A 25,808-nucleotide genomic window follows, 5' to 3' on the forward strand; every position below is an offset into this window, starting at 1 on the left:
GGCAGGGTTCAAAGTACTTCTGTGGAACTGAAGGAGGAACCTCAGAGCAGGTTTAATGTGGCCAACATCCATCAGACTGCATTGCTCACATAGATTTGCATAAATGCCTTTAACACGACCTGAAGCTTAATGCAGGGCAGATGTCGACTTTGGGCGTAAACTTAGCTACCGTTACGAGCCTTTCACCCAAAAGGTACGACGACGAGACGTGACAAAGAAAGGCTGAAGTCTACTGGGCGTCAAAATGCCAATGGAAACTATGCTTAGCTCATATTTTGATGACACGCCAATGTCCGAATTGTTCTTTTCAGTAAACTAATTGAACCAATTCACGAGTCCAAATGAATCAAATGTGTTACATCTAAAGTACTGTGCAAAGGTTAAAGACCATTCTTTATCAATTTATTTACATTTAATGTTTCTGTATTTACTGTGTCCATCTTTGCCTTTATTGCAGCCTCCATTCTTTTCAGGAGATATTTTTCCACACTTCCAAAGTTCAGTCTTAGAAGTTGGTTGCATTTTCTGCTTTTTACGATCCATGTAATCCCAGACACTTTCAGTGATGTTCAGGTCTGGACTCTGGGGTGATCAGTCCATTGCTCTGTGAACACCAGAAGCTTCTTGACTTGATTAGCAAATGTTCTTTTTTGTCTATTTCCTTTTCTTCATAGTGTTGAGTTGTCTCACAGTGGGAGGATGGACAGAAACACCTGTGGATGTTTTCAGATCTGAAGCAAGAGTGGAGCTTGATTTTCTCCTCTCTCTCAATGATGAAAGCTTTGACTACTGTTTATATGATGAGGACAGTTTTGGTGGTCTACCAGTTCCCATTTTCTTTCTTTCATCTTTTGATGCTTTTTTTTAACTTCAGTTTTCTTTTACTTTCTCCTTCCTTGTGCAAGCAAATTTCTTATATCTAATCTAATCTCTTCAAAATGAATACATTATACTTAATGACCATTTTGACTGTAAATTAAATAAAGGGCCTCTGATTTGTGCACAGTACTATATACACAATGTTACAAGCTGAAGACATCTAAGAAAATCTGAATATTTTCATAATTTAACCTCGAAGTCATAATATCTTAGTGTGGTGTTGCTGTGCAGAAGTAGCAACATTAAAGACTTTTTTGGGGAACTGAATCTCATTTTATATGTACGGAAGACAGGTGGATAAAGTAGGTTCGACATGTGAATCAATGAATCGTTTAATTGGTCATTTGATTCATTAATATGGACAGCGTAATAGTGTCACTTCTGAGAAGTAATATGACAACGTGTAACCAAGTGACCACGTGATTTACAAACACCTGATCCAAAAGCACTAAAACTGACAGGCAGCAGCTGAAAACAAAAATGAAACCTTTGAAAACAGCGCAGCACTGCTTTGCCATGATGAACAGGATGACACTAGTCTCAAAATTACAGCTTTTTGCGTGCAGTTCGCTCACCCTGTAGTTTCTGGTTCTCTCTCTCCATTCTCAGAAGTAAGATCTGCTGGAGGATGGCTTTCCGCCACAATTCTCGCAGCTCGGCCCCGCTCCTTTTCCTCCTCTCCTCTGGCACCGCCCCCAGAGGACAGTCCCCGCCACCACCTCCACCTCCAATCGCCAGTCTACCTCCAACCTCCAGAGAAGCTTCTCCTCTTTCTGACAGGGGGAAGAGAAAGAGTTACATAAAATTTTATGAAAATTATTGTGTTTCCTGCAGGGTCGTCACCTCCAAGTCATCAAGTTAACTAACCAGTCATGGTGTTCTTGGTCAACTAAAACTCTGTCGCCAACTACTTGCATTTACTTGTTTTATCCATAAACGTCAGCACTTGCAGCACTGTAGATGCTTCTGCAAATACGGTCATGGACCTAGTGAGGTTCTGTTTTATCATTCTTGTGCATCAGACTAGACTTATGAAAAGCACTAGATACTGAAGATCACAGGAGATGCAAATAAGATTTTGAAGTAGATTTAAGAAGCACGTTTCCCATTAATTACCTAGATGAGGCATGTCGAACTGGGGCCTTCCAGGCCAAATAGCTGTGAGGGAGTTTACCCTCATCTAATGCTGTGAATTTAGTTCAGTGAATTCAAGGCATGGCTAATTAGCTGATGAGCTGAATCAGGTGTGATTAATGAGGCAGCGTGCTGCAGTGTTTTGGTCCGCAAGGACTGGAGCTTGACACAGGTGACCTAGACTGTGGCGGCCCGACATAGTCTAATTTGTCCCACTGTAGTTTACATAATGAACTGAAAATATTTTTACATGTCTCTGAACAACATACATGTCTCTGAATAAACATGCCCACTTTTTTGGCAAAGGGTCTCTCACTGTCAGCCCCTCTCCCCTCCCCCGCTGTACATGCACATGCTCACACACACACACACACACACACACACACACACACACATACACACACACACACACACACACACACACACACACACACACTGGACTGTCTTGTCACCTGGCAGCATCCAAGACACAAGGCATTTTGAGGACACTACACCGTTTGATTTGAGGCAAGTAACTTTACAGTATTCTCAGCATTTATGCACTAGTCCAAACACAATCTTTGGATAAACGTAAGACAGCGAGCAGATAACATCAATCCAGAATTTATCACTGATAATGTTAATCTAACTTTAGCATAGTTAGAGAATGTTAATGTCAGTGTGTTAGACTCTCATCTCCTCGTTTTAAAACAGTGTACTGTTTAATTTGCAGAGTTTTAGCCTGTTTCTGAGTCGGGAGAGTTGACATCAATGCTGCCAACACATCCGGTAGTGTTTTTCCATCCTTCAAAATATGTGCTCTAACCAGAGCTGCTGTAATATTTCAGCAAGTTCTAAGATGTGATTCTTTGTTAAGGTCTTCACCACGGCTGACACGGCAGCAAACATACATGATTATGTCATGCACATGCTCGGACAACATAACTAGTTTCAGCCTCTGAGGAGCAAATTGACTCCTCATGTAACCTTAGGGTATTTGTAATTTTAACTAATCAAGCTGAAGTAGCGGTAACTAATCAGAAGTAAGAGAAGTTAGGATTTACTGCTACTGTTTTAATGTATGGGTTGTGATATGTATGCTTTGTATGCTCTAACTGTCTTTTGTTTTGTCCATTTGTGCAGTGTTAACCACTTTTACCATGCTTTGTGATGTGACCTTTTTTGCTGTTATACCCATACAACCAGTGTGTTTGTAATTAAATTACTAAAGCTAATGTGATGATGGGGGGACTGTGGTGGCCCCCCTCGCTGAGTTGGTCCATATGGCATCTCAGAAGCTGTTCCACTGGGTTGAAGTTTGCAAATATCACTCTATGAAAACAGGTCTAAAATAAGCTGCCATTACCAAGAGGCTATCGCTGCAGTAGCTAAACAGTATCAGGTCAGAACAGTATCATGGATCAGACAACGTCAAGGTGGGCAAGATTGGTGGGGGGGCCACAATGATCTCCAAAACAAAAAGCTCTTATTAAGGTAAAGTTCTTAAATGAATATGTCCTGTTTTAAAGACACGCATGACTGTTTTTTGGTGCTGAAACATGCTTGTTAACCCTTAATACAACGCCTATACGACAAACACGTTTCTGGTGTTGCTGCTACAAACTTAAAATTTTAAATCTCTCTACCTTTAATGGTACTGATATTTTTAAAACATGTCACTACTTGTTCTTTTTACACCCGAGAAAAACAAAACATCATGATGCATAATGTGTTTAATGTCGTATCATGAAAAAACTATTGTGATATTACATTTTTGCCATATCTCCCACCCTTCATATAGAGGTATGACAGCTGGGCCTATGGCGGGGGTCACCAATCTTATCCACAAAGGGTCAGTGTGGCTGCAGGTTTTCATTCCAATCAAACCAACTGATAAAACAAGTGGAATCTGGTGTGCCGATTCCAGCCTGGTTGGAATGAAAACCTGCAGTCACTCCAGCACTTTGTGGATAAGATTAGTGACCCCTGGTTTATGGGCTTATCGTCTTGTTTAGCTGTTTAGAATTGTTAGTCTTTTTGGGGGGAACTAAACGCACGCAAGGATGTACACACGTGCATATACACACTCTAATTCCTGTAAAGGGCTGTTTGATAGCCATCACTCTATCAGGTGATCTGAGTGTGTTTGTAACTAAAAGAGCATTTTGGACTCGCTCACTCTCTCAGCACTTTTTTTTTTTAAAAACAAAAGTGGTATTTTGTGGTTTGGGATCCACCCTGTCGTTTGGGTGGTGTCTGCAACTCTTTTTTTTTTATTTTTAACACTTTCTGTGAGCACATGTGCACGCAAATAAACACACATACACTCACACATAAATGTTAATCGCAGAACGCTCATAAAGGGGAAAGCAAATCGAACAGAATTTTAGTTTAAGATGGAATTAAGACAAATACCTAACCTTTTATCATGGTTTACAATATTATCACAATACTGTATTAAAAAAAACACTTGTTTAAAGCCAAAGAAAACGGTATTCTCAAAATAAATGAATAAATAAAACACTCCTTATATTGATGCTCAGTACAGGCAGAATTATTATACAGGCCTGCTTGATTTCTTTGCACTGCAAACCTTTGAGGGCTGGGGAAATACTCAAATACAAATGAATTAAATTAATCATATAATACTAAATCATATAATCAACTAACCGTTTAATACTACACAGCTCCAGCCTACACATCAGACTATTGCTGGATTAGCCTGTTAGCCTTATAGCAGCTAAACTGGTTGTTTACTATGGTTTGGTGGGACATGAGTTTTCACCTTTTTTGATAGAGATAAAAAGGGTTACACTTAATTTGAAGGCTACTTACATAAGGGCTTCATAAAACATGCATAAGCATTGAATAACATATTTATAAAGCATTACTTGAGTATTTATGAACAGCTTGTCATTAATCGCAAGATGACACGATCTTTTATGAAGTAAATTACATTGTAATGACATGAGGGGCCTTAAACTAATGAACGTTTTGTTTAACTTGTAACACTGTCATGAAGTGGCTTTCTCAAATGATGGAGCTTATTACACAAGGCTTATGCAGACCTAAATAAAATATCAGCTATCACTATCAGCTGTATATAAGTGCAAAAGTACAGTTTTTAAGGTGTTACAGAAGGAATCAATGTCTGTCATCCTTATAACAACCCCTGAAAATGCCAGGCTTACTTTTTTAGATCAGAAAACATCCTGTCATCTTGTGATTAATGACATAGGGTGTTCATAAATACTCATTTATTGCTTTAGAAATACATAATCCAATACTTATTCAAGTGTTATAAGGTCCATATTCAGGTAGCCTTCAAATAAAGTCTTACTGAAGAAAGTCCTGTGTTCTCTCCTTTCTGCTGTGGTGTGAATGTTGAGAGAGAAGCAGCCCCATATCATGATGCTCCCACCTTCGTACTTCACTTTGGATCATCATGTCAACCTTTCTCTCTCAAAACATGACAAGCTGAATTATTACCAAAGAGCTCATTGTTCTAAAATGCTTACATTTTTTAAGTTTTGCCTAAATTTGAGTTCTGATTTGTCTAAATGCTTGTGTGCAAATTTTAGGCACTCTACTGCGCCTTTTGCAGAGGAGTTTTGTGTGGGGTTAAGAACAGAGATGACTGCAGTGCAGTTCATTGTTGTTTTTTAGGTATTATAGATTATACTAACAATAGTTTTGGTTAGTTAACACACATTAACGCACATAAGATCAAGAACAAAACTACTTCTCTACTTCTTTCCCCTCACCGTATCTCCACACAACGATCACATATAACCCAATTCCATGAGTGTGTACGTGCTACTTTTTCCAACTCTGCCACAGAGGACACGTAGAAGCCCTCTTCATTCCATTTGCAAACACACACACACACACACACACCTCGTATTTGCATGTACCTCGCCATCTTCACAAACACAAACACCCAGGAGGCACTCCCTCTGCAAATAAGCTACCCTACAGCCTCAACCAACGCCCAGCAAATGTACTCACTCAAACTCGCTTAAATGGGTCAATAAGGTTGGTGCTTTCCTCTGGCAGTCTGTCAACATGACCTCCAGCAAAACACAGGGTGGAACACCACACCCAGCACATACACTCAATTAAACACACAAACATTACTTCACTTTGCGCATTTCGCACATCCTTCCAGACATATACACAGTCCAAGACGCTGCATGACCATTAGCGTTGTCTGCTTAAATCTTTTAACTGGCAAAAGCTGGTCATTTTTACCAGCAAGGGTTGGGAACATGATGTGTTACTGCTATCATGATAAACTACGTCACAATATGCTTTTCAAAGTATTTCTTCAGCACTGAACAGCTGCATGACTCATAAAAATGACTTGAGAGAGTCTGTAAAGTAATACAACCACTGCATAGTAACTGCACTGCAACAAGAAGCTGACTGGATGGAAGCCCATTATAACGGCATCTCACTGTATCCACTTCTGTTTATCAATTGTTTGATTTTCACTCAGGTTCCATACTTTTTTCTTTAATTAAAACACTGTCTGTTTGCCCAAATAAACTGTCATTTACCAGCAATTCAATACACAAAGCCCCAGAAATATTCTTAATTTAAGTCAGTCAGGAAAGTAAAAATAAAATTAAAACACTGCAACAGTGACGCCACAGAGGGAAATTCTATGTAAATGAGGGTATTTTATTTTTATTTTTTTTGCACACAAGAGCATCTTAATGCAGTGTTCCCAATAAGTACTCTGAATTTTACAAGTACAACTATCAAGACATATCTGATTTCATCAAAATAATGACAATTTCTAATTCTATCATTTTTAGTTTTTCATTTTGTCATTGCAGCCTATTCACAATGAAACGATTTTGTTTGCACAATCTGCACATTTTAGTATGAAGCTTGAAAACATACTGCAACCACACAATAGGTGATTATAAGCAATGATGTCCAAAAAAAAAAAAAATTGTATTCACATCATTAAGCCTGACACCAACATCAGTCTTGACAGGAGAATGAATGGAGCTTTGTGTAGCCTCTATGTTATTATTAAATTTCATATTCTCTCTGCTGAGACACACCCAATTCAGCTCACAACAGGTTTCACAAATAGCTAACGATATGACTCATTTGTATTAGGGTGGAGAAAACACAACATGTAACAGCGAAGGGCCTCCAGGATGGGAGAATCACCTATGCAAAACAGAGGCTACTTATGTAATTACAGAAAGAAACAAAGGTTACTGATCTTATAGCAAATGATGATTAAATGCCGCAAGCACTCAGATCTAGAGGTTCGCTAACAGCTCCATTTCCTAACACTAACTTACTAGCACAACTAACTAAAAAGCTTAAATAAACCAAAGTCCAAACACAGTTGGCTAAAAAGCCATTTACTTATAGGCTGTATGGTAACTGTCCTGCAAACCTACAAGCATAGCTTTAACTAAACATCTAGCTGAATGGATGGATGAATGGATGGATGGATGGATGAATAGGGTAGCTGTTTCTGTCTCAGGAGCAATTTACTGACGAATCCAGCACCGGCCTTTGCTTTTAATACTATCCTAAAAAAAATGCACTATGCAAAGGCTATTTCAGGAAATCATGTTGTATTATTATTATCTGGATTATTGCTATTATTGAAAAGAAAGGATTGTTTCTACTACAATGTTTTGCAAGTTGGTGCAAAGACCTGTTGAAAGACTGAAAGCCAGAAACAGCACTTTCAGAGTAGCTTTTCTTATTCATGTTCCAACCTTGCTTGTAAAAAAGAACAGAGTTTGGCACATGTCCTTTTGTGGCAGGGATATCCAATAACAACTTATAGTAAATTGGTCTACCGTAATCAAAACTAGGATGTGGGTCACAGCCGGAGGCGTTTCTGAAGCTCTTGTAAAACAGGACGTGATTTCTCACCGCTGAATGCATTTTTACAGAAAACTGACAGAGGCTGAAGCGACTTCCCGTTGGCTTCTATTATAAGCGCATTTTCCAGCCAACAAGTTTTCTGTTCTGTTAGCAAGGGCATGAAAACATGCCCAAAATATTTTCTCTGCTAACTGAATGGTTACTAGGTAAATTACTTCAACAAATACTATTTTTTCAGTATTTAGTGTGTCCATTTTTTTTCCAGGAGACTATTTCTCTGCACCTCCAAAGTTCAGTCTTAGAAGTTGGTTGCATTTTCTGTCAAGTAATCTGAACACATTTAGTGATGCTGAGTGGACAGTCCACTGTTTTGAGAACACCAGGAGCTTCCTTCTTTTTGTCTGCTTTCTTTTCTCAGTAAGGGCTTCTTGACAGCTACACATCCTTTCAGACTCATAGTGCTGAGTTGTGGAAAGATGGAAAGAAACACGTGGATGTTTTCAGATCTGAATCAAGAGTGGAGCTTGATTTTCTGTCAAAGATGAAAGCTTTAAGTGCTGTTTATCTGATGGGGAACAGTGCTGGTGTTCAGCCAGGTCTTGCAGGTGGTTGTTAGAAATCCCATTTTTTTTTAACTCCAGCTTTGGAAAAAGCTTTTTTTCACTTTTTTTTTCCATTATTTTTAATCTCTTCAGAAATATCTTCTGAACAATGATTAACATTTAATGGACGTTTTGACTGGAAATTAAATGACTGTAAAGCGGTCTCTGACTTTTGCACAGCATTTTTTAATATTATTTCCTCCTTGTGCAACTGCTGCAGGTAGTTAGCAGTAAAGCAGCTCAGAAGCAGTGATGTGTAGATCAGGAGTCAGGGGTCAAAAGTGTGTAAACTGACACACTAATATCAAGCTAATGTTCTGAAGGCCTAAGTCAGGGAAATGACAAATGATTCTCTCTCTCTCTCTCTCTCTCTCCTCTCCTCTCTCTCTCTCCACCCAGACATCCTCCCCAGGGCGTGTTTTGACAGTCAACTGAATATGTTTGCCATCTCCTCTGAAGCACTGCCAACCCCAGTTAACCAAACATGCCTACTTTACAATCTTAGAATGACAGAAAGAGAGACAGCAAGCGAGCGTGAGACAGAGAGTGAAAGATAAAAGAAAGACAGAGAGGCCGACAGAGAGAACATCAATCCGTCAGCATTCTGGCACGTGGAAGAGATACTTGCTCAACCGGGGGAAATCACACAAACTTGTTGGTGACAGGCTCATTAGCACACTTCAACTGCAGAAACATCTGTATTAATTCAGTCAATGCAGTTCACATAAAGCCAGCATAATGTGACATATAGTTTGTGTCTATATGCTGCAATCAAGCATTAAATAACTGCATCTAGAGCTACTTAAGAGCTTCTATACCTAAAGAAGGCCAAATCTGAGCCTATGTATACTTGACATAAAAGGTGAAAACACACTTGAGAAACAACAGCTCCTCCTAGTGGACACGTTCCGCAACTATCGCTCACGTCCTAGTATACTGTGTGTAACAAAACAGCTTCGTAACTGTCTTAAGCAGCTTTAAAAACTGAAGCTTTACAGGAAGAGATGAATCCTTAATATATTGTCACTGCTGTACCAAAACTTCATATCTCTGAAATGAAATGTATAGCAGAAGAGGGTAAATGATTAACATGTACAATCATGTAAGAGGTTTTCGCTCCAAGTAATCTTCAGCTATTTTAAGGTAAAGTAAAGGGCTGCTGGTGTCATCAAATGATGCAAAAACAAACAAACAAATAAACTAAATAAGAGTTCAGAGGTTTTGACATAGCTGACAACATGCTAGCTTTAACGAGCTTGTTTATTTATTTATTTTAGATTTTTGTCTTATAAAAATATAATAAAAGCTATTAAAAGGTTTTAACATAAGAGTTACGACATGTTAATTTAAAATAATGTATAGTTTTGGAAAGATTTATATTTCTCCATTTATAACAAAAACAGTTTACATTTTTAAATGATGTTTAAAATTAAAAAAAGAAAAAAAAAAACCTGAGTAACGAGGTTTTGATATGACTGCGACAATGTGCAAGCTTTCAAAAGCTTATGATTTTTATTTCTTCATTTGTGATTAAAGGTTTGCACAATAAAGGGCAGCTGCTGCTTTCAGATGAAGTAGAAAAAAGATGTTTTTGACACCGTGGCATTTTATTTATGACAGTGATGTATTAATGGTACTGGACATTCAGGCCTAATCACAGCTTGAACAAATGATGCCATCACTCACTATACTAGCTAAGTTTACTTGCTGGAATGCACACTGCATAAATACAGCCTTACTAACGTTCGGCCGAAATTCCTTAGTAGGAAGTTTTAGAAAAGAAAACAATAGCAAGGAACACTGTTTGATTTTCGTTAGAAACAGGCTTAGGCATTCTCTGCCTCTGTTTGTGTGTAAATAATGCTTTTACAGACATTTGATAGCTTGTTGTTTCTGCTAAGGACTCGTCCTTCAGCAAACACATCGTAACCTGGAAGTCACAAAAAGGTTAGCGGGTTACAGGCAGGGTGAGAGAAACTACAAAAACCCATATACTCAGAGTGAAAGAGCAAGAGAGAGAGCAGGAGTGAGAGTGAGAGAGAGAGTGGGAGGCCACAGGAAAAGCTATGATAAACCACACAAAACTGAAGCGGCAGGTTCTTGAAGTTAAAAGTGATGAATGACACTTCATTTGGCTTTTATGCCAGAAAAACTCTCCTTTTTATTTAAACAAGTAAGAGTTCAGGTTTACTTTGTTTTCCACTGTTTTGCTAAAATGCTTTAAGGACAAGTGTTAATACTGTTTTTAAAAGGCTTAAAAGATGGAAAGATAAGGTAATGAGAATGCAGAACAGCAACGTTGGCATGTTTACTTAATGCTGAACGGCTCAGGTCACTGACACGGTTAAATACATATCTGATAATGGAATTTGTCCGGCCTCTGACACACCTACAAGCAAACAAGGTCTTGTTTCGGTACATGCCATTTCAGTTACCAAACCTTTTGCAAACTGACTGCCTTAACCTGTGTGGGTGCTTTGTGTTGGTTCTAAGGGCCACAATCTGTTGATCATCAAGGCCATTACGTACACGTTTTAGAAGATATTTCTGAGGAGATTAGATATGAGATAAAGCACTTGACAAATGAAGGAGAAAGTCAAATGACAGTAAGTGAAAAACCATAGCTTTCAAATCTGCAGTTCAAAAAATGATTGAAAGCTACTGAGAAAATGAGATTCCCAACAACCACCTGCAAGACCTGGGAGACACAACACTGTCCCCATCAGATAAACAGCACTTAAATCTTTCATCTTTGACAGAAAATCAAGCTCCACTCTTGATTCAGATCTGAAAACATCCACAGGTGTTTCTGTCCATCTTTCCACCGTGAGAAGACACTATGGGTCTGAATGGATGTGTAGCTGTAGAAAAGAAAATAGAGAAAAAGAAGAAAACAGGCTGCTGATATTCTCAGAATCACTGAACCTGTTTGGGATTACTAAGACTGTAATAATGAAATAATGAAGTTCTAAGACTGAACTTTTCTATGAAAAACTGAAAGCGAGTCTCCTGAAAAGAAGCAAAGCTGTAAAAGGCAAAGAGTGGATACACTATATATTTAGTTGAGTAATTTCCTGCTATTTCCCCTGATGCTATAAAATGAAAAACCTGCACTTTATAGCTGTTTTAATAGGGAATAAAATAAACTAAGGGTGGTTTTTGATGTCCACACACTACTGTCTCTACTCCTGATCTGCCATTGTCAACATCAGAAAACATTCCATTAAGATTTCTATCACTATCTATCTACAAACTGATATGGTGTGATAAAGTTCAATATAATATGATATACTATACTGTCACATCTCTTAGCTTAGATAGCTGAGGTAAAAAATAGGTACTTAGCATTTGTCTATTTTAAGACTTGAGATCGGCTGCTCTTCTTTGTTTATACTTTAAGCCACATCATCTAGTATGAATGTGTAGTTCGGGTCTTTAATTTAATTCAGTAATAGAAATCTGATCTGACCTAACGCCCAATAACACCCACACTCGTTGCGCAGTGATGTCATTGACCTGATTTTATATATTGTTGTACGGCCACACATACGTCACCGAATATAACGAGACTTTGGGTACATACAGTGGACATTAAAAGCCTACACGCCCCTGTAAAAATGGCAGGGTCTTGTGACGTAAAGAAATGAAACCAAGATAAAGCATGTTGGACATTTTTCCACCTGTAATTTGGAAATGCAACCGATAAATTGAAGTAAAATAGTCAGAAACATAAAAAACCTATAACAATCTGGTTACATAAGTGTGTATGACAGTGGTCAGTCTTCATCATCTTGACTTATTGGTAATTGGATTTTTTTGCACTCTGACCCATATCCCAGATATATGGAGAATAAGAGAGATTGTTATCACATGCCACACATTTCTTAGCTCCTTTAATATTGCCATAGGCCTCTTGGCAGCCTTCCCAACCAGCTTTCTCTGCGTCTCCTCATCAGTTTTGGATCTCCCTCCAGTAATAACGTCTTTTTGTATTTAAACCTGTTTAGAGTCTATCAAAATTATGGATTGTAGTCAGTGGAGTAACTAGGGCAATGCGAAACAAAATACCCCCCACGAGAAAATTCCTTTCAATTTAAAATATGACAATATAATTTGCTTGTTTATTCGCTATTTTTATACCTCAAATAGGTCAATTCTCTCAATGCATGCTACTCCACCCAGTAACATCTAACGTTTACTGAAATATTTATGTTAGTCAACTTATTTAAGATTACAAATAATGAATATATCACGTTGCAGTTTGTGAAGGGTCCACCTGAAAATAGCTACCATGAACAGACATTGGGGCTGTCTGGGTGGTGCTGATGGAAGCTAACTGGTGAGCTTATTAAGAAATTAGGTCTCTTTAGGACAATTTTGTCAGTGTCAACACAAGTGGTCAATTAAAGATTTCAGTAGTTTAGTAGAACCAAAGGAGTTGGTTCTTGAGAGATCATAGAAAGAATGCATTCTAAAACTGCTGTTTTTGGAGCTTAGTTTTGCATATCTACCTTATGTTTCACATGACCAGTGCATTTCGAAATTATAGCTGAAAACCCTGGTGGGAGAACCGAAGTGTCGTTCGTTACTAGTTTAAGTCAAAGAAATTGTGCTTAATTTTTAAGTTATTGTTTTGTCTCATTAAATGTCTGCGGCTGTCGGCACAGCCAAGTGAAGATGAAATCACCGCAGGAATGGTGATGCAACTGTCAGTGTGATGAAATCTGTCAAAACAAGAAGACAAACTGCCACCTGAACATCACTGATTGCGGTTTACAGACTCTCTGTCACTGGTTTACAATTTATATTCTTTTAATAAGTGGATATATTCTGTCCTCACTACAGCAGGCTGCGCATGTAGCAGAAAGCTAACAGGCTAAAGCTACAATAATAAAAGACAGACTTCAAGTTCAAGCTTTGAAAGAAGGAGTTACTTCAATATTAAGACATAGAAAGTAAAGAATGGTACCTGTATGCCTGTTATCTATATCTGTTATCTGTATTTCAACTAGAGCCAACATCTAAATCCAATACAGCACTGAGCTAACTCCATTAGCTTGATGCCAACTAACCATGGTGAACGTACAAAGAACATTATTATAGTGCTGATTAAAAAAAAGAGAGAGAGATTTCTACTTTAAACACTGCTATGTCATGACACTGTTTTATGGTTCTCTGCCTCTCAGCGTAAAACAAAATAAAAGAGTTGAAATGAAATGACGTGATTGGCATCAGGACCTGGTGCAGGCTGTAAATAGGATTTTCTGGCTAAAGAGTTTTCCTCACGAAGGTTCAGGTTCCTGTTGACAGATTGATTACTAACACTGGCACACATTTGAGGATGCCAACAATGAAGATTAACTAGATTTTTTATTTCCTTCCACATTTTTATCTTGTTAGTATGTTGTATTGTCTGTTCTGTCCAAAAGTCACTCAAAGCATCATGGGGCGCGGGAATAAGGTGGATAGGGTAAAAAGGGCAGCAGAGTTTAAAGCAGAAACCTTTAACCAATGATGTATTAGAAGCCATTGCAAGGCAGCCCACTCAGGATCATATAAACGGTGATACAAATGAGAAAAAGATATACGATTTAACAGGCGCTATAAAGTTGAAAAATAAGAATAGCAAGTAAATGATAAATGAAGTAATATAACCTTCTTTATTTCTATATTAAATATTTGGAAACTTCAACAAACAATTAAAAGCTTTATTTTATCTCTAATTTCTTCTATTCAGTTTTATTTTTGATTCAGCAGATAGTTTATTGACATGGGACATTTGTCATTTTTATGATTCTACAGTATGGAAGTATAAGAACAAATAAATGTGACAGTAATGCAAACAAAGGCAACTGAATATTTTGATTAGTTGATGAAACAAAAAACATAGATTAATTGATTATGGAAGCAATTGTCAGTTGCACCATGAGGGTGTGTGTACTGTGTGTGTTTGCGCAGGTGTGTTGTATTCATGGTAGATTTGTAGGCATTACCTGCTGTATCAGAGCCCTTCTGTGGCGTTGCAACTCTGAGGAAGATCTGCTGTCTCCACGAGTGTCTGCGATTGCGTAGTGGACTGTCCTCCCCCACCACACACATCGCTCCAGGACTTGACAGGGCTGCGACATCACTACACACAAACACACAGTCAGTGTATTTAATAACTAGTCAAATATACCCCAGACAAATGAATATGAACCACCAAATCATCCATCTCAATTCAGAAATCCTCACGTGCTCTCTAGTGGTCTCTTGCTGCTCCTCCAATACAATATGCTTGTTTATTCACTACTGTTATGTCTCAAACAAGTTGAATCTCTTATGACATGCTGCTCCACCCACTAGCATCTCCTGTTTACCTAAATACTTACATTACTTCTATCTATTTAAGATTATAAACAATCTTGCATCTGAAGATGCAACAAATGCATCTGAACCACTAAATTATCCATCTCAACTCAGAAGTCATCAGGCGCCCTCTAGTGGTTCCCTATGTCACCCCATATCTCCACAGTAGAGAAGAGAGACATACGTGTGAAGGAGAAAGAGTAACAGAGATGATGGTAAAAGAGAGAGAGTGAAGGGTACCTCTTTCTCAGAGAGAGGGAGGAGTCATCATGCTCCTCTACAGGGGCCAGAAACTTGAGGAAGTTTGGAACAGAGGAAGAGGAGTATAGCCTGGCCCTCAGTCCACTCAGCCCTGATGGACTGAGAGAGAGAGAGATGGATAAAGAGAGAAGGTGACAGAAAGGCAGAGAGAAGAATGTGGCTAGAGGTGACTGAGCCAACACTAAGATTTGTCTTAAAGGGGAATTCCACCAATTTTTCATCCTTTCTGCATGATTCAGTGGTTGAGGTATAAACAATGTTATTGAGAGTGGTTTGATGTGAAATGATTTATTGTAGATAAACTTACTGACTCATACAGTTGTGGTGAATGGAACCAAGGGTTACAATGTCTACAACACAAATATAGCCATTTTATTTATTATCCAAACTGACCAGTGAATCTATATGTGCATTCTGAGTTCTTATATGTGATGCTGATAATAGTAAAATAGTGTTAAATCTGAAAAACTACACTTTCTCTGGAGACTATTTTACAACATACTGCATGTACCTCCCCATCAAGACTAGACTACAGGCCAATATCTTAATGCAAATCTACCACAAAACAATGTTTCAAGCATCGGGCAATTTATTCCTAACCATTTAATGTAAGAGCTTTATGTGAGGGAACTTTTAGAGGAATTAAACTCTTCACACCAAACCACTCTGAATGACTTTGTTTACATGTTAACCATTTAATTATGACAAATTTTTTTGAAAAACTGTTGAAATTCCCCTTTAAAGCTATGAACTTGGACCTTTAAAGCTTCATCCACACTGTTACACCTCAGATCTTATTGGTTATTTATCTTACTTTGCCTTCTCTATCAGTCAGCGTTATACCTGTCAGCTTCATCAGATATTTGTTAATAAGTTCCTATCATTAAATCACCAACTAAGAGGGCTAATTAGTCAGAAATGATCATTTGGCATACATTCATAGATTAAAATACTATTCACATTCTAAAATCTTAGCAATGCTGTTTACTTTGGCATTCTCAGAAGTTTCTGCCATCATCCTCATGATTGCCACAAATGTTGCTATAATGCTGCCAAGTGGTAACATACACTACTGTGATTCTTGTGGTTGCGTGGAATCTTTTTTTTAGGACAGCATACCAGGTGTTGCACAGTTGGTAACATTCCTCGACTGGTCCACTCTCAGATATCTGGCCTGCCAAACCATCCTTTGTATCTGTCGTTCTTTGTGTTACCATCCCTGCTCCCAAATCAAGTTGTTTTCGATTTTGCAGTTGCTGATTTTAAGTTTTCCAGTTTGATATGTTTTTTCATCATCACAAATGGTGTATGACCATTTATTAACATTTTACTAACACTTGCAACTGCCTAGGAGAGCCTTCTGGTAGTGTAAAAAAAAATTATGAATTACACTCATTTAACATCACAAAATGCATAGTAAGACAACAGAAACAAAGAATCTTTAATTGCTCAACAGACAGATGCCAGCAAACCCCAAGGATGACAAGAGTACATTTTTGTACCACCTGGCCTTTCCACCAGTCATGAGGATGGCAGATGGCATGCTGAGAATAAAGTAAACAACACCGCTAAGATGCTGAAATGTGAATTCAGTATTTTCATATGTTAATCTAGGCCGAACAATCATTTCTGACTAATAAGCCCTTCTGTTGGTACTTGTAACCTATTTACATATATCTGATGAAGCTGACAAGTATTATTAGGAGGAGAACATAAAGTAAAAATACAGTCCAAGCTGTCTACTACTCTACTCCCCTAGAGTACATGATTGTGAAGTTTTGTAGATACATATTAAGTTCTGTGGTGCCAGTTCTAAGGTTGTCAAATACCTGCCAAAGTCTGATTCTTTGGTGTCTGGCTTGTTTTTTCAGACATCACGTCATTAATCTCAAAGAACCCGAGCCAGGATCAATCTTTTGCTGTGTAACATTTCTTGTGTGTTACAGCGCCCCCTAGCAAAATTCCAACAGTCGCTTATTGCACTCACAAAATTGCAATTTTGCTAACTATGCAGCTTATTTTAAAATCAAGAAGGAAGAGCTACATGGTTCTTAGTCAGGGGAAAAGGAATTTCATCTCTATGACATACGGCCAAAGAGACATGGACCAAAACATTTAATGCTTTGCTACTCTGCCACTATTATGTCAATGGGGATGAACTCGCTTGCCTGAGTAGCGGGAGGGACTACTACTTACTGACCAAGTTTCATCCCTGTGTGATTTACAGTTTGGTCTGCATGATCCGTTTAGGTAAAGAAAAGAAGCAGAATCTTAACAATTACAACAGGGTTCCAACACATGCTTGGACCCCTAATTAGTACTGGTTACTTAACTTATTTTGTCTTCTTCATCAGCCAGAATTACCTGAGGTTTAACGGCATAGATTAATGGGGGCTCATTATCTGGCAAAGCTCCAGTGTAGAACTAAAGGTGCACACTTCAGACACCAAACATGCCTTGACTGCATTTGGGATAATTGTTAAAAAAACTGGGTTTTTCACCAAACTATCACTTCAGTATAACAGGCATGGAACCAACAGAAGTAGTGTTTTTTAACAAAGGGCCACACATACACAGACACAATACCTTCGTTTGTGGGGTCTCGTGAGCTGCTCTATGGCCAGAACTCTTGGCTTGATCAGCCTCGAGCACATAGGAGAGGAAGAGGAGGAGAGGTGAGAGGAAGAAGCAGAGGGAGGGCAGCGTGCATCGTCAACACGAGACGGCCTGATGATGGTGGAACGTTGAATGGAGGGAGAAAAGTGAAGTAATGAAGAGAATGAGAGAACTTGGAGAGAAAGAGGAACAACAGGAACAGAATGAGGGTGCAGGAAGAGTAATAGAGCACTGCAGGAATATGGGCTACAGGAAGTGATGATTTCCAAACAGGATGCGGCTGTGTAGGAGACAGGAAGTGAAAGGGCAGAGAGCATCTCTATTACAGCAGATTTTATGGCTTCTCAAAAGCTCAGCGCAGGAAGGAAAGATACAGAATGAGCCATTTGTGGAGGATAAACAGGGTGAGAACATTTGTCCTGACAGCAATAATTATCAAAACACTCTCTGAGAGGCCCTGAGTAATGCATGACTCCTTCTCCTCTCTTTACCAGCAGGGCTGCCATAAAAACTTGCGTGGAAAGTGCGTTTTTTCCTAATATAATAGTAACAAGTGAACGATGAGCAAAACTAAGGTGATCACAGGGAAGTCTGCTCGCTCAGTGGGCATCTTGCCAACCACTTTGCCAGGCAGTTATTTCCAGTCATACGAGACCAGGAGCTGTATTACAAAAACATCCTACTTCTGAAATCTTACCTGTTTAGTCACCATAAAAACTTCAGAAGAAATTAATTTAGGACAGTAGCTATTACAAAATAACAGTAACTCAATCTTATCCTTACTTCAGATACGAAAACAGTATTACAAAAGCATCCTAACTAGAAATAAACTCTATAGACTTGCCTAATTTCTTTTTTATTTCGATTGTGTTTATGTTTCAGCTGTGTACATATGGTTGGTTGCTTGGTAACAGACTAACCGATTACCGACTTTGATTGAGTAAGTTAATATGTCCTAATTTGAGACAAGATGCTGTAAGATAAGTTCCTAAATTAAGAAAAGATTTGCTTCTGTAATGTCAATTTGTCAATCTTTTATTGACCTTGTCAGATATTAACTTGGGACTAAAGACAGGGTGTTTCTGTAAAACAGTCCCAGACTCCTTTGTCTTTGAATGAGAAGAGACCTAAAAACTCAAAACTGAAGGCCAGATTGATGTTTCAAAACCATATTTAAAATCACTGGTAACATTTTACAAATCTCAATTTGCAACGCCTCAAATAAAATTTTGGCTTGAGCTGTTCCAGCTACTGAGCTTACGCAGATCTCCACAACAAGGGGGGGGGCTTTTCCTGCTTGTGGCGTAACCAGCAGGCCAACTGGCTCTTTTTATTGAAAAAGAGCGTCGAGCCATCATGTTACGAGCTCTCCTATTCATTCTCCCGCAAGTGACCTGTCTCCTCCTTTATTATAGCTTTGGTACAACAGAAATGGTGACAAAACAAGACAGCACTAGTGCAAAATTAGAGTCAAGTGCTCTGCACTGTTTGAAATTGTGAGAGCTAGCTAACTAAGCTAACAGCTAACTTTACTATCTTTAATTTGTAGTGGTATTAGGGCTGCAACAACTAACTATTTGACATTATAAATAATATTATCACAATATTATTACAAATATACAATTTGTTTGTGTTGTTCCTTTATTATATGTTTCTGCACTTTTCAACAATAGAGAGTTTTCAGGTCTGGGCTAAAAAGTGTCCACATACGGAGTGTTAGCTTCTCAGACAAAGACAGATACTTCAGTTTTTATATTTGCTTTGAACACACTGTGATAACTGATAGCCTTTATTGTGCTTCAGAACATGCTGAATGAGGCAAGGTTTAAATAACTTTGTTACTTATTTGATTTATTTAACATTTAAAGAGTTTTGTATTCGTATACTTCAAAAATTAGACATGTTAAGTGAGCTGTAATGACGCATCGGTTTAACTTAGCCACTATGTCGTTTAGTTATCAAGCCTTGTGATACTCCTACTGCTCCCTACTACCTACTACACCAACTATCAATATCGATGTCAATCCTATGGTATCATGACAACCCTAACCAGCACAGCCACCCACACTCACTTGCTCTGATGCGGCGAGTCAGTGCTGACAGAGTAGTGTCGTACGAGTTTGGGTTTGGTGGCAGCTGTGGGCCGTTCGGTGGGAACAGTCAGGCTGGACACTGAGAGAGATGGAGAGTGACTGATAGTGCTCGCTCTCCTCCTGAAACCTTGAGCCTGGGGGTCAGGACTGTTCTCCCCGGCCTCCAGACGCTTCAGGTCCCCTGTGGAATTATGGGAACGGAGTGGGCTGGAGATGAGGAGGGGTGGGGAAGGAGGCTCCACCAACAGGACATCCTGAAAAGACACACAAGATAGCCAAGAAATGTTTAGTGTTTTAGCTTGTGTTGTAACTGAGCTATGAGGCTAATGTAGCTAATAAGTAATGGAAGCTTATACCACCAATCATGTACCACATTTCATGTGAATTTACCACATTTCAGAAAAAAAACAAAAAAAAACCATAAAATGTGGACTGTGCATAAGTTTCATATTTTGTTTTATTTTTTCCAATATATTAAACTTAGCAAATAAATAGAGATGGAATAACAATACAGAAAAATGCCATATTCAAGTGTGATTCCTGTAGAGGATTGTGTTTTATTTTCACCTAGAAGATCAACAAAATGTGACTTTACTGGAGGTGTTTACTATACAACTGTACAAACGTGCAAACAGTTAACAGACCTGATGACTGCTGTTGATAGTTGAGTTTGAGGAGGTGCTGTCTCCTTCACTGTTCTCTCTCTGTGGCTTTGACCGGCTGTTGCTCTGTGAAACAGACACACACACAACATAGTTATTAGCGTGTGTGTGTGTGTGTGTCTGTGTGTGTTTGTATATGTGATGGTGCATTTGTACCTTCCATATGCCCTCCAGTGACTCAGTGAGTGATCTTTTGGCTCGACTTTTCAGCTGCTCCAGTCGCAGACGGCTGCTGCTCATGCTGCCCTCAGCACCTGCACTTACTTCCTCACCCACTGCTGGAGATTCCTAAAACAGACACACACACACACATGCGCACACACACACACACACACACACACCAGTTCTTAATCTTTTTCGGTACATAAGAATCAAACTTCATTCTAATAAACATAGAATTAAAATTAAATTGGATATGAATTTTAATATGAACTCATAATGGATATTAATTTTATTAGAACTTAATTCTAGATGTTATGCAGCTTTCTGAGTCATTTTAGAACGTACAGCCTGTAAAGGACTGGCATACTAGAATGATTTTATATATGTATGTAAAATTGATTTTATTGAAAACAGTGATGTCAGACTTCTGAGCTGTAGTGTCACTTCTTTTTTTTGCGTATACCTGTTTTGCTTGTCCGTTATGTGTGTGCGTGTGTGCCTTCTGTCTTTCTTCGTACAGTCGTCGTAAACACGACACTATCAGCTCATTCTCCTCCTGATCAGACTTCGGCCTAGCTTTCTACACACACACACAAAGAAAAAGTAGAGGGTTGTTAATGACAGAAATGTTTTAAAATCATGAAAAAAAGGCAGCAGTTCTCTTCATGCACTGCACACTTTTGGTTCCCTGCTCTACTATCTTTGACTCAACTTTGAATTTAACTGAAATGAGCTGAGGACTAGAGAAATAAGGCACAGCACTTCACTCCATCTCCACTAGGTGGCACTGACCAACTACAGCAGTACAGTGAGTTTACAATGTGTGCTGTGCCTTCAGTCCATGCTTATGTGCCTGATAACTACTGCATATAACACTTTCGTTAAACCATCCCTTTAAAGAAGAATTCCAACCAATACTGGAATAGTGGGAATTCTGACAAAACAAAACAAAACAAAACATTTTCTTTGTGGACTGCTTAGGCTTCGCACTTTTCTGCATTCAGTGTGTTTTAAGAAATGTTTTACAATGACTCAGAAATCAAACCAATAATAAGGAAGATTTAAGACGCATTAAACTCCTCGGACGTTTGGTTCCCATCACAACCACTGTGAACAATTTTGACTTGGTAAGTGTCAGAACAGAGCATTTCACATCAAACCACTCTGAATAATAACTGTGTTTACATCGTAACTACTTAATTATGCTGAAATTTAAAAAACTGGTGAAATCTTTAAGACCTGGGCCCTCATTAAAAAGGGCTTGGAGAGTTGATTCAGAATCAGCCCTCTGTATGTAGCAGTTGTACTGATTTTAAACACTATGCAAAAACTATTACACTGATGCAGAAACAGATCTATCTGATGAGTTACATGGACTCCGTTCTAGTTCATGTATGTAATTCTACCATGTATGTAATAACACACTCATAATGTAAAAAATACACACACACACACACACACACACACACATACATATACATATTATATATATATATATATATATATATATATACATATATATATATACGTACACACACACACACACACACATATATACACACACCTCTCTATCTTTTAGTATTTATTTGAATTACCTTTAGTGTAGTCTTCATATATTATAACTTTTTTACCTCAAATCTACAAATCCACAAGACCAGCAGGGGTGCGACAATTAAAAAATTTCACAATATGACATGATTTTGATACGGATTTAGAAAACAATGCTAACATAACTTTCGCATTTATTTATTCATCTATTCAGATTTTGGTAATTCTGAAAATGTTTTTTCCCCCCAGATGGCAACAGTACTTGTTGTTGGAATGACTGGCACAAGTCAATTTCTTAGAAGATATAAAATAAATCAAAAACAGAATAGAAACTAAAGTGCAAAATGTATATTACATATTGCACATGAAGCATCTGGCAAACACGCTAGCAGAAATTAGCATTATCGTAGAGGTATTATTAGTCCAAACAGAAGGCCTAGCACTAATAGTCATGGTTTATCATTGAATTTACCGCTCCATTGAGAACATTTACTATCCTCCCTTTGGATGAAAGGAACTCTTTCTGGGCATTTCTGATCAGAGCTTTAACTGTAAGGATATGTACCATTAACTCAAGAATGCAGAAGTGGTGTAACAGGTTTGCAGTAGACTACAGTCACACCCTCCGCTCAAGGAAACACATGCACTCCCCTCCCACCATGAGCCCTGTCTGAGGCATGCTGGAGCACAAGGGCCTTTACTGACATCCCACAAACATGCAGCTGCTAGCAACACCCCAGCTTAGGGTGGCAAGAATAACCACGCAGGAAATGTTTGTGTGCAAACGTCCGCTTAGATTTGTCCTCACAAAGTGCCAGCAATTAACAGGAGTTGCTTATGAAATTAAAAAGGATTTGTGATCATTGTTGTACACAGCAAGAGCAATATCAATATCATTCAATTCATAAAAACTCTGAAAATCTTTCTAGCTTTCCCAAACCCACAAACACAGTCGATCATCCAAGACTGCTTCTTTAGTTTTGCGCTGGAGCTTTAAGGCTAACGCTGCTCACAAGTAATAAAAGCTTACAGCATACAATCATTTAATTTCAGCTATGTTGCATGCATCTTTCCATCTTTAAGACATCTTGAATGTTGTCTGCATGTTTTTCCATTTTTATAGATATGTGCTAGTCAAAAACCACGTAAGTGATCTCAAATGAACTTGCTTAACACCTCAATAAAATATCGGTGGGTAACTGTTAGCTATATTACCCTTGTACTTTCAGACAAAACTAAAAAAAGCAAGCGTCAGACACCAAACATGTCTTGACTGCAGGACCAGCGTTAAGGGGTCATTTGATGGGGCAATGCCCCACCAACCAATCATGCCCCACTAAACCCAGTGATTTGTACATGCTCCTATAGAGTCAACTGGCAAAAAAACCTGAAGTGAAACTAAACTTTGTACGCACTGCTGCATTACATGCCACGCAAGCTATAAAAGACGTTGTTTAACATAGGAGGGTTTGCCTGACTTTGTACTGATTGCATTTTAGAGATGTGCTGTATGTTGTGTGGAGATAAATTAGCAGACAGATTTCCTAAACAGGTACATCTTTGTTGATTTGCTGCAAACGTGGATCTCCAGTTGATTCCCTCCTGAATATGTGGCTGCTTTGGACAGATTGCAGATTTCTTGTCCTGTAATTTCCTATTTTTTCCCTTTTCCTTCCATGTGGATGTGTTACCTCCTGCCCCACCATGGTTTTTAGATGTCCCACTCATGATAATTCAGCTTGGCTGACTACACGTGGACTCGGGTGAAAACTGTATATATTTGATTTGACTGAACTTTACTTCCTTTTAAGTAATTGGGTAGGATATGATCAGCTAGAAATTAACATTTTTTAAACATATTCATGTATTATGAGACGTAACATGGACATACTAATAACATTTCATGATGACATCGCTCTACCATCGCTCTATTAATGATAAAAAATTCAATAAATGCTAACAAATTAGTAAAAACACATAGGCTAACAGATTTGTCATTATGAATAACACCCAATGACAGATTCTGACAGGTTATAATAGGGGTGTCATACCCACCAGGGTGGTCTCAAACACAGAGGCCTGCTCTTGATTATCCAGACCAGCCACGTGCTTCTGCAATTCCAGCTTAGCTTTGGACGCAGGGAGACCTACACACAGGCACAGAGAATAAAAATGGTCTCACAATAAGAAGAAATAAGACAGTAATGCATTGATGGTGTTTTGATGAAGGGCTCTATTCTTATAGGTCCATAATACAGGCTGATATTAACAACCTGTCATTTTATGAAATGCTGCTGATAACGTGCTGATAATTAGCAACTCCTTTGGAAAAGGATAGATGTGAAACAGGCACAGGGAAATCCAATACGAAGCACCCCCTGATTAACTATATGACAGCAATACAGGGCTGAAAAAAACCCAAAACATAGAAATAATGGTAAAAAATACACAGAAGCTTCGATATGAAATTTGCAATGGCACACTGAACATCACAACTGGACATACTTATTAGCTAGGTTTTCAACCAAACATTGAGTAAAATGACTTGGAAACATCAAATATTAAATAAAATAATCAAAATTTGTACGCTCGCTTAAGGTGGATAAATTCTTTTTTGCTGGTAAACTAGAGAAAGGTGATAAATTATGATGGAAATCTTAAATTAAAAAAAAAACCTGTATGACTGATCAGGTGTTTTCATTTTTGCGTTGTAGATACGAAACATGACAGAAAGCAGGAGGCACCAGTTTACTAATGCAAAATATGAGAACATAACACATACAAAAGTACTTAACAGCGATTTGAGACAGTAAATAGACAGAAGGCGCCTTCTGCAAATCGTGAGTTGTCATATTTGCCGGTACGATTGCTCCCTGTGCTGTAATAATGTAAAATGTGGCCATAAAATTAAACAAAACAGTAACGAGAAGCTGCTCAACATTAAAGATCTGTCTGTAGACTCGATCCATATTTCTCTGAAGTGTTTTTACAAAAGTGTTTCTGATGTAGAGAGTTTTGTTCTTGTACAAAGCTGATGGAAACAGGATTATTTACATATTTTTTGCAACATTTCTGTTATTTTTTTGTCTGGAATTCAACAGCTGGATGGAAACCTGGCTACTGTCTTACTGTCTTACTCAACCCTAAGCTTTCAATTTCCTGACCTACAAAGCTCAGGTACTCAGTGGGACTTGCTATTCAGACACACTTTAGGACCAAGGCTGGGTGTGATGTATGAGTGTTGTTGAGGGTGAAAGATTCTAACCCTCAATCCGATCACACAGCCTGTGGAGCTGCTGCATGGGGCAGGTGTCACACTGCAGGCTCTGGGTCCTGCTGCTCCGCTGCTGTGCGGCCACGGAGAACGCCTGCTTCAGCGTCAGCATAATCTCGTCCACCTGGGCACCGCATTATGAGAAGTTAATTTAAAAGAAATCATCAAATTTGTAGCACATTTGCAGAGGCTATAAAAATAGAAGAATTAAAACTGAAAAGGCTATAAGAACATTACATATATAAAGAGAGCTTTAAAGTTTCTCTAACCTTTCAACAAATTCTTAAGAATGAATTATAATAACTCTGGAGGCCACTGTATTACTGTATTACATATGTGCTGAATGCCATGCTAGTTAATTATCCCATTTAATACATGTTCATTC

At 38.4% G+C, this 25,808-nt stretch overlaps 1 protein-coding gene across 3 annotated transcripts in view; it reads right to left on the reverse strand.

The window, feature by feature from the left end:
* Positions 1-25,808, reverse strand: part of tbc1d1 (TBC1 (tre-2/USP6, BUB2, cdc16) domain family, member 1) — an 88,116-nt gene that overhangs the window by 24,930 nt on the left and 37,378 nt on the right. For 2 of the 3 annotated variants that reach the window (XM_036583738.1, XM_036583739.1), the window contains exons 6-15: positions 25,415-25,547; positions 24,205-24,296; positions 21,065-21,181; positions 20,596-20,727; positions 20,422-20,505; positions 19,757-20,031; positions 17,655-17,795; positions 15,048-15,167; positions 14,453-14,589; positions 1,455-1,652 (exon numbers count right to left, since the gene is read on the reverse strand). In XM_036583738.1, coding sequence (XP_036439631.1) covers positions 1,455-1,652; positions 14,453-14,589; positions 15,048-15,167; positions 17,655-17,795; positions 19,757-20,031; positions 20,422-20,505; positions 20,596-20,727; positions 21,065-21,181; positions 24,205-24,296; positions 25,415-25,547 — 1,429 coding nt within the window. The remainder of the gene's footprint in view (positions 1-1,454; positions 1,653-14,452; positions 14,590-15,047; positions 15,168-17,654; positions 17,796-19,756; positions 20,032-20,421; positions 20,506-20,595; positions 20,728-21,064; positions 21,182-24,204; positions 24,297-25,414; positions 25,548-25,808) is intronic. The other variant, XM_036583740.1, reaches the window with a different exon arrangement.

The sequence above is a fragment of the Colossoma macropomum genome, unplaced genomic scaffold (assembly GCF_904425465.1).
Source record: "Colossoma macropomum unplaced genomic scaffold, Colossoma_macropomum, whole genome shotgun sequence".
NCBI classification, from domain to species: domain Eukaryota; kingdom Metazoa; phylum Chordata; class Actinopteri; order Characiformes; family Serrasalmidae; genus Colossoma; species Colossoma macropomum.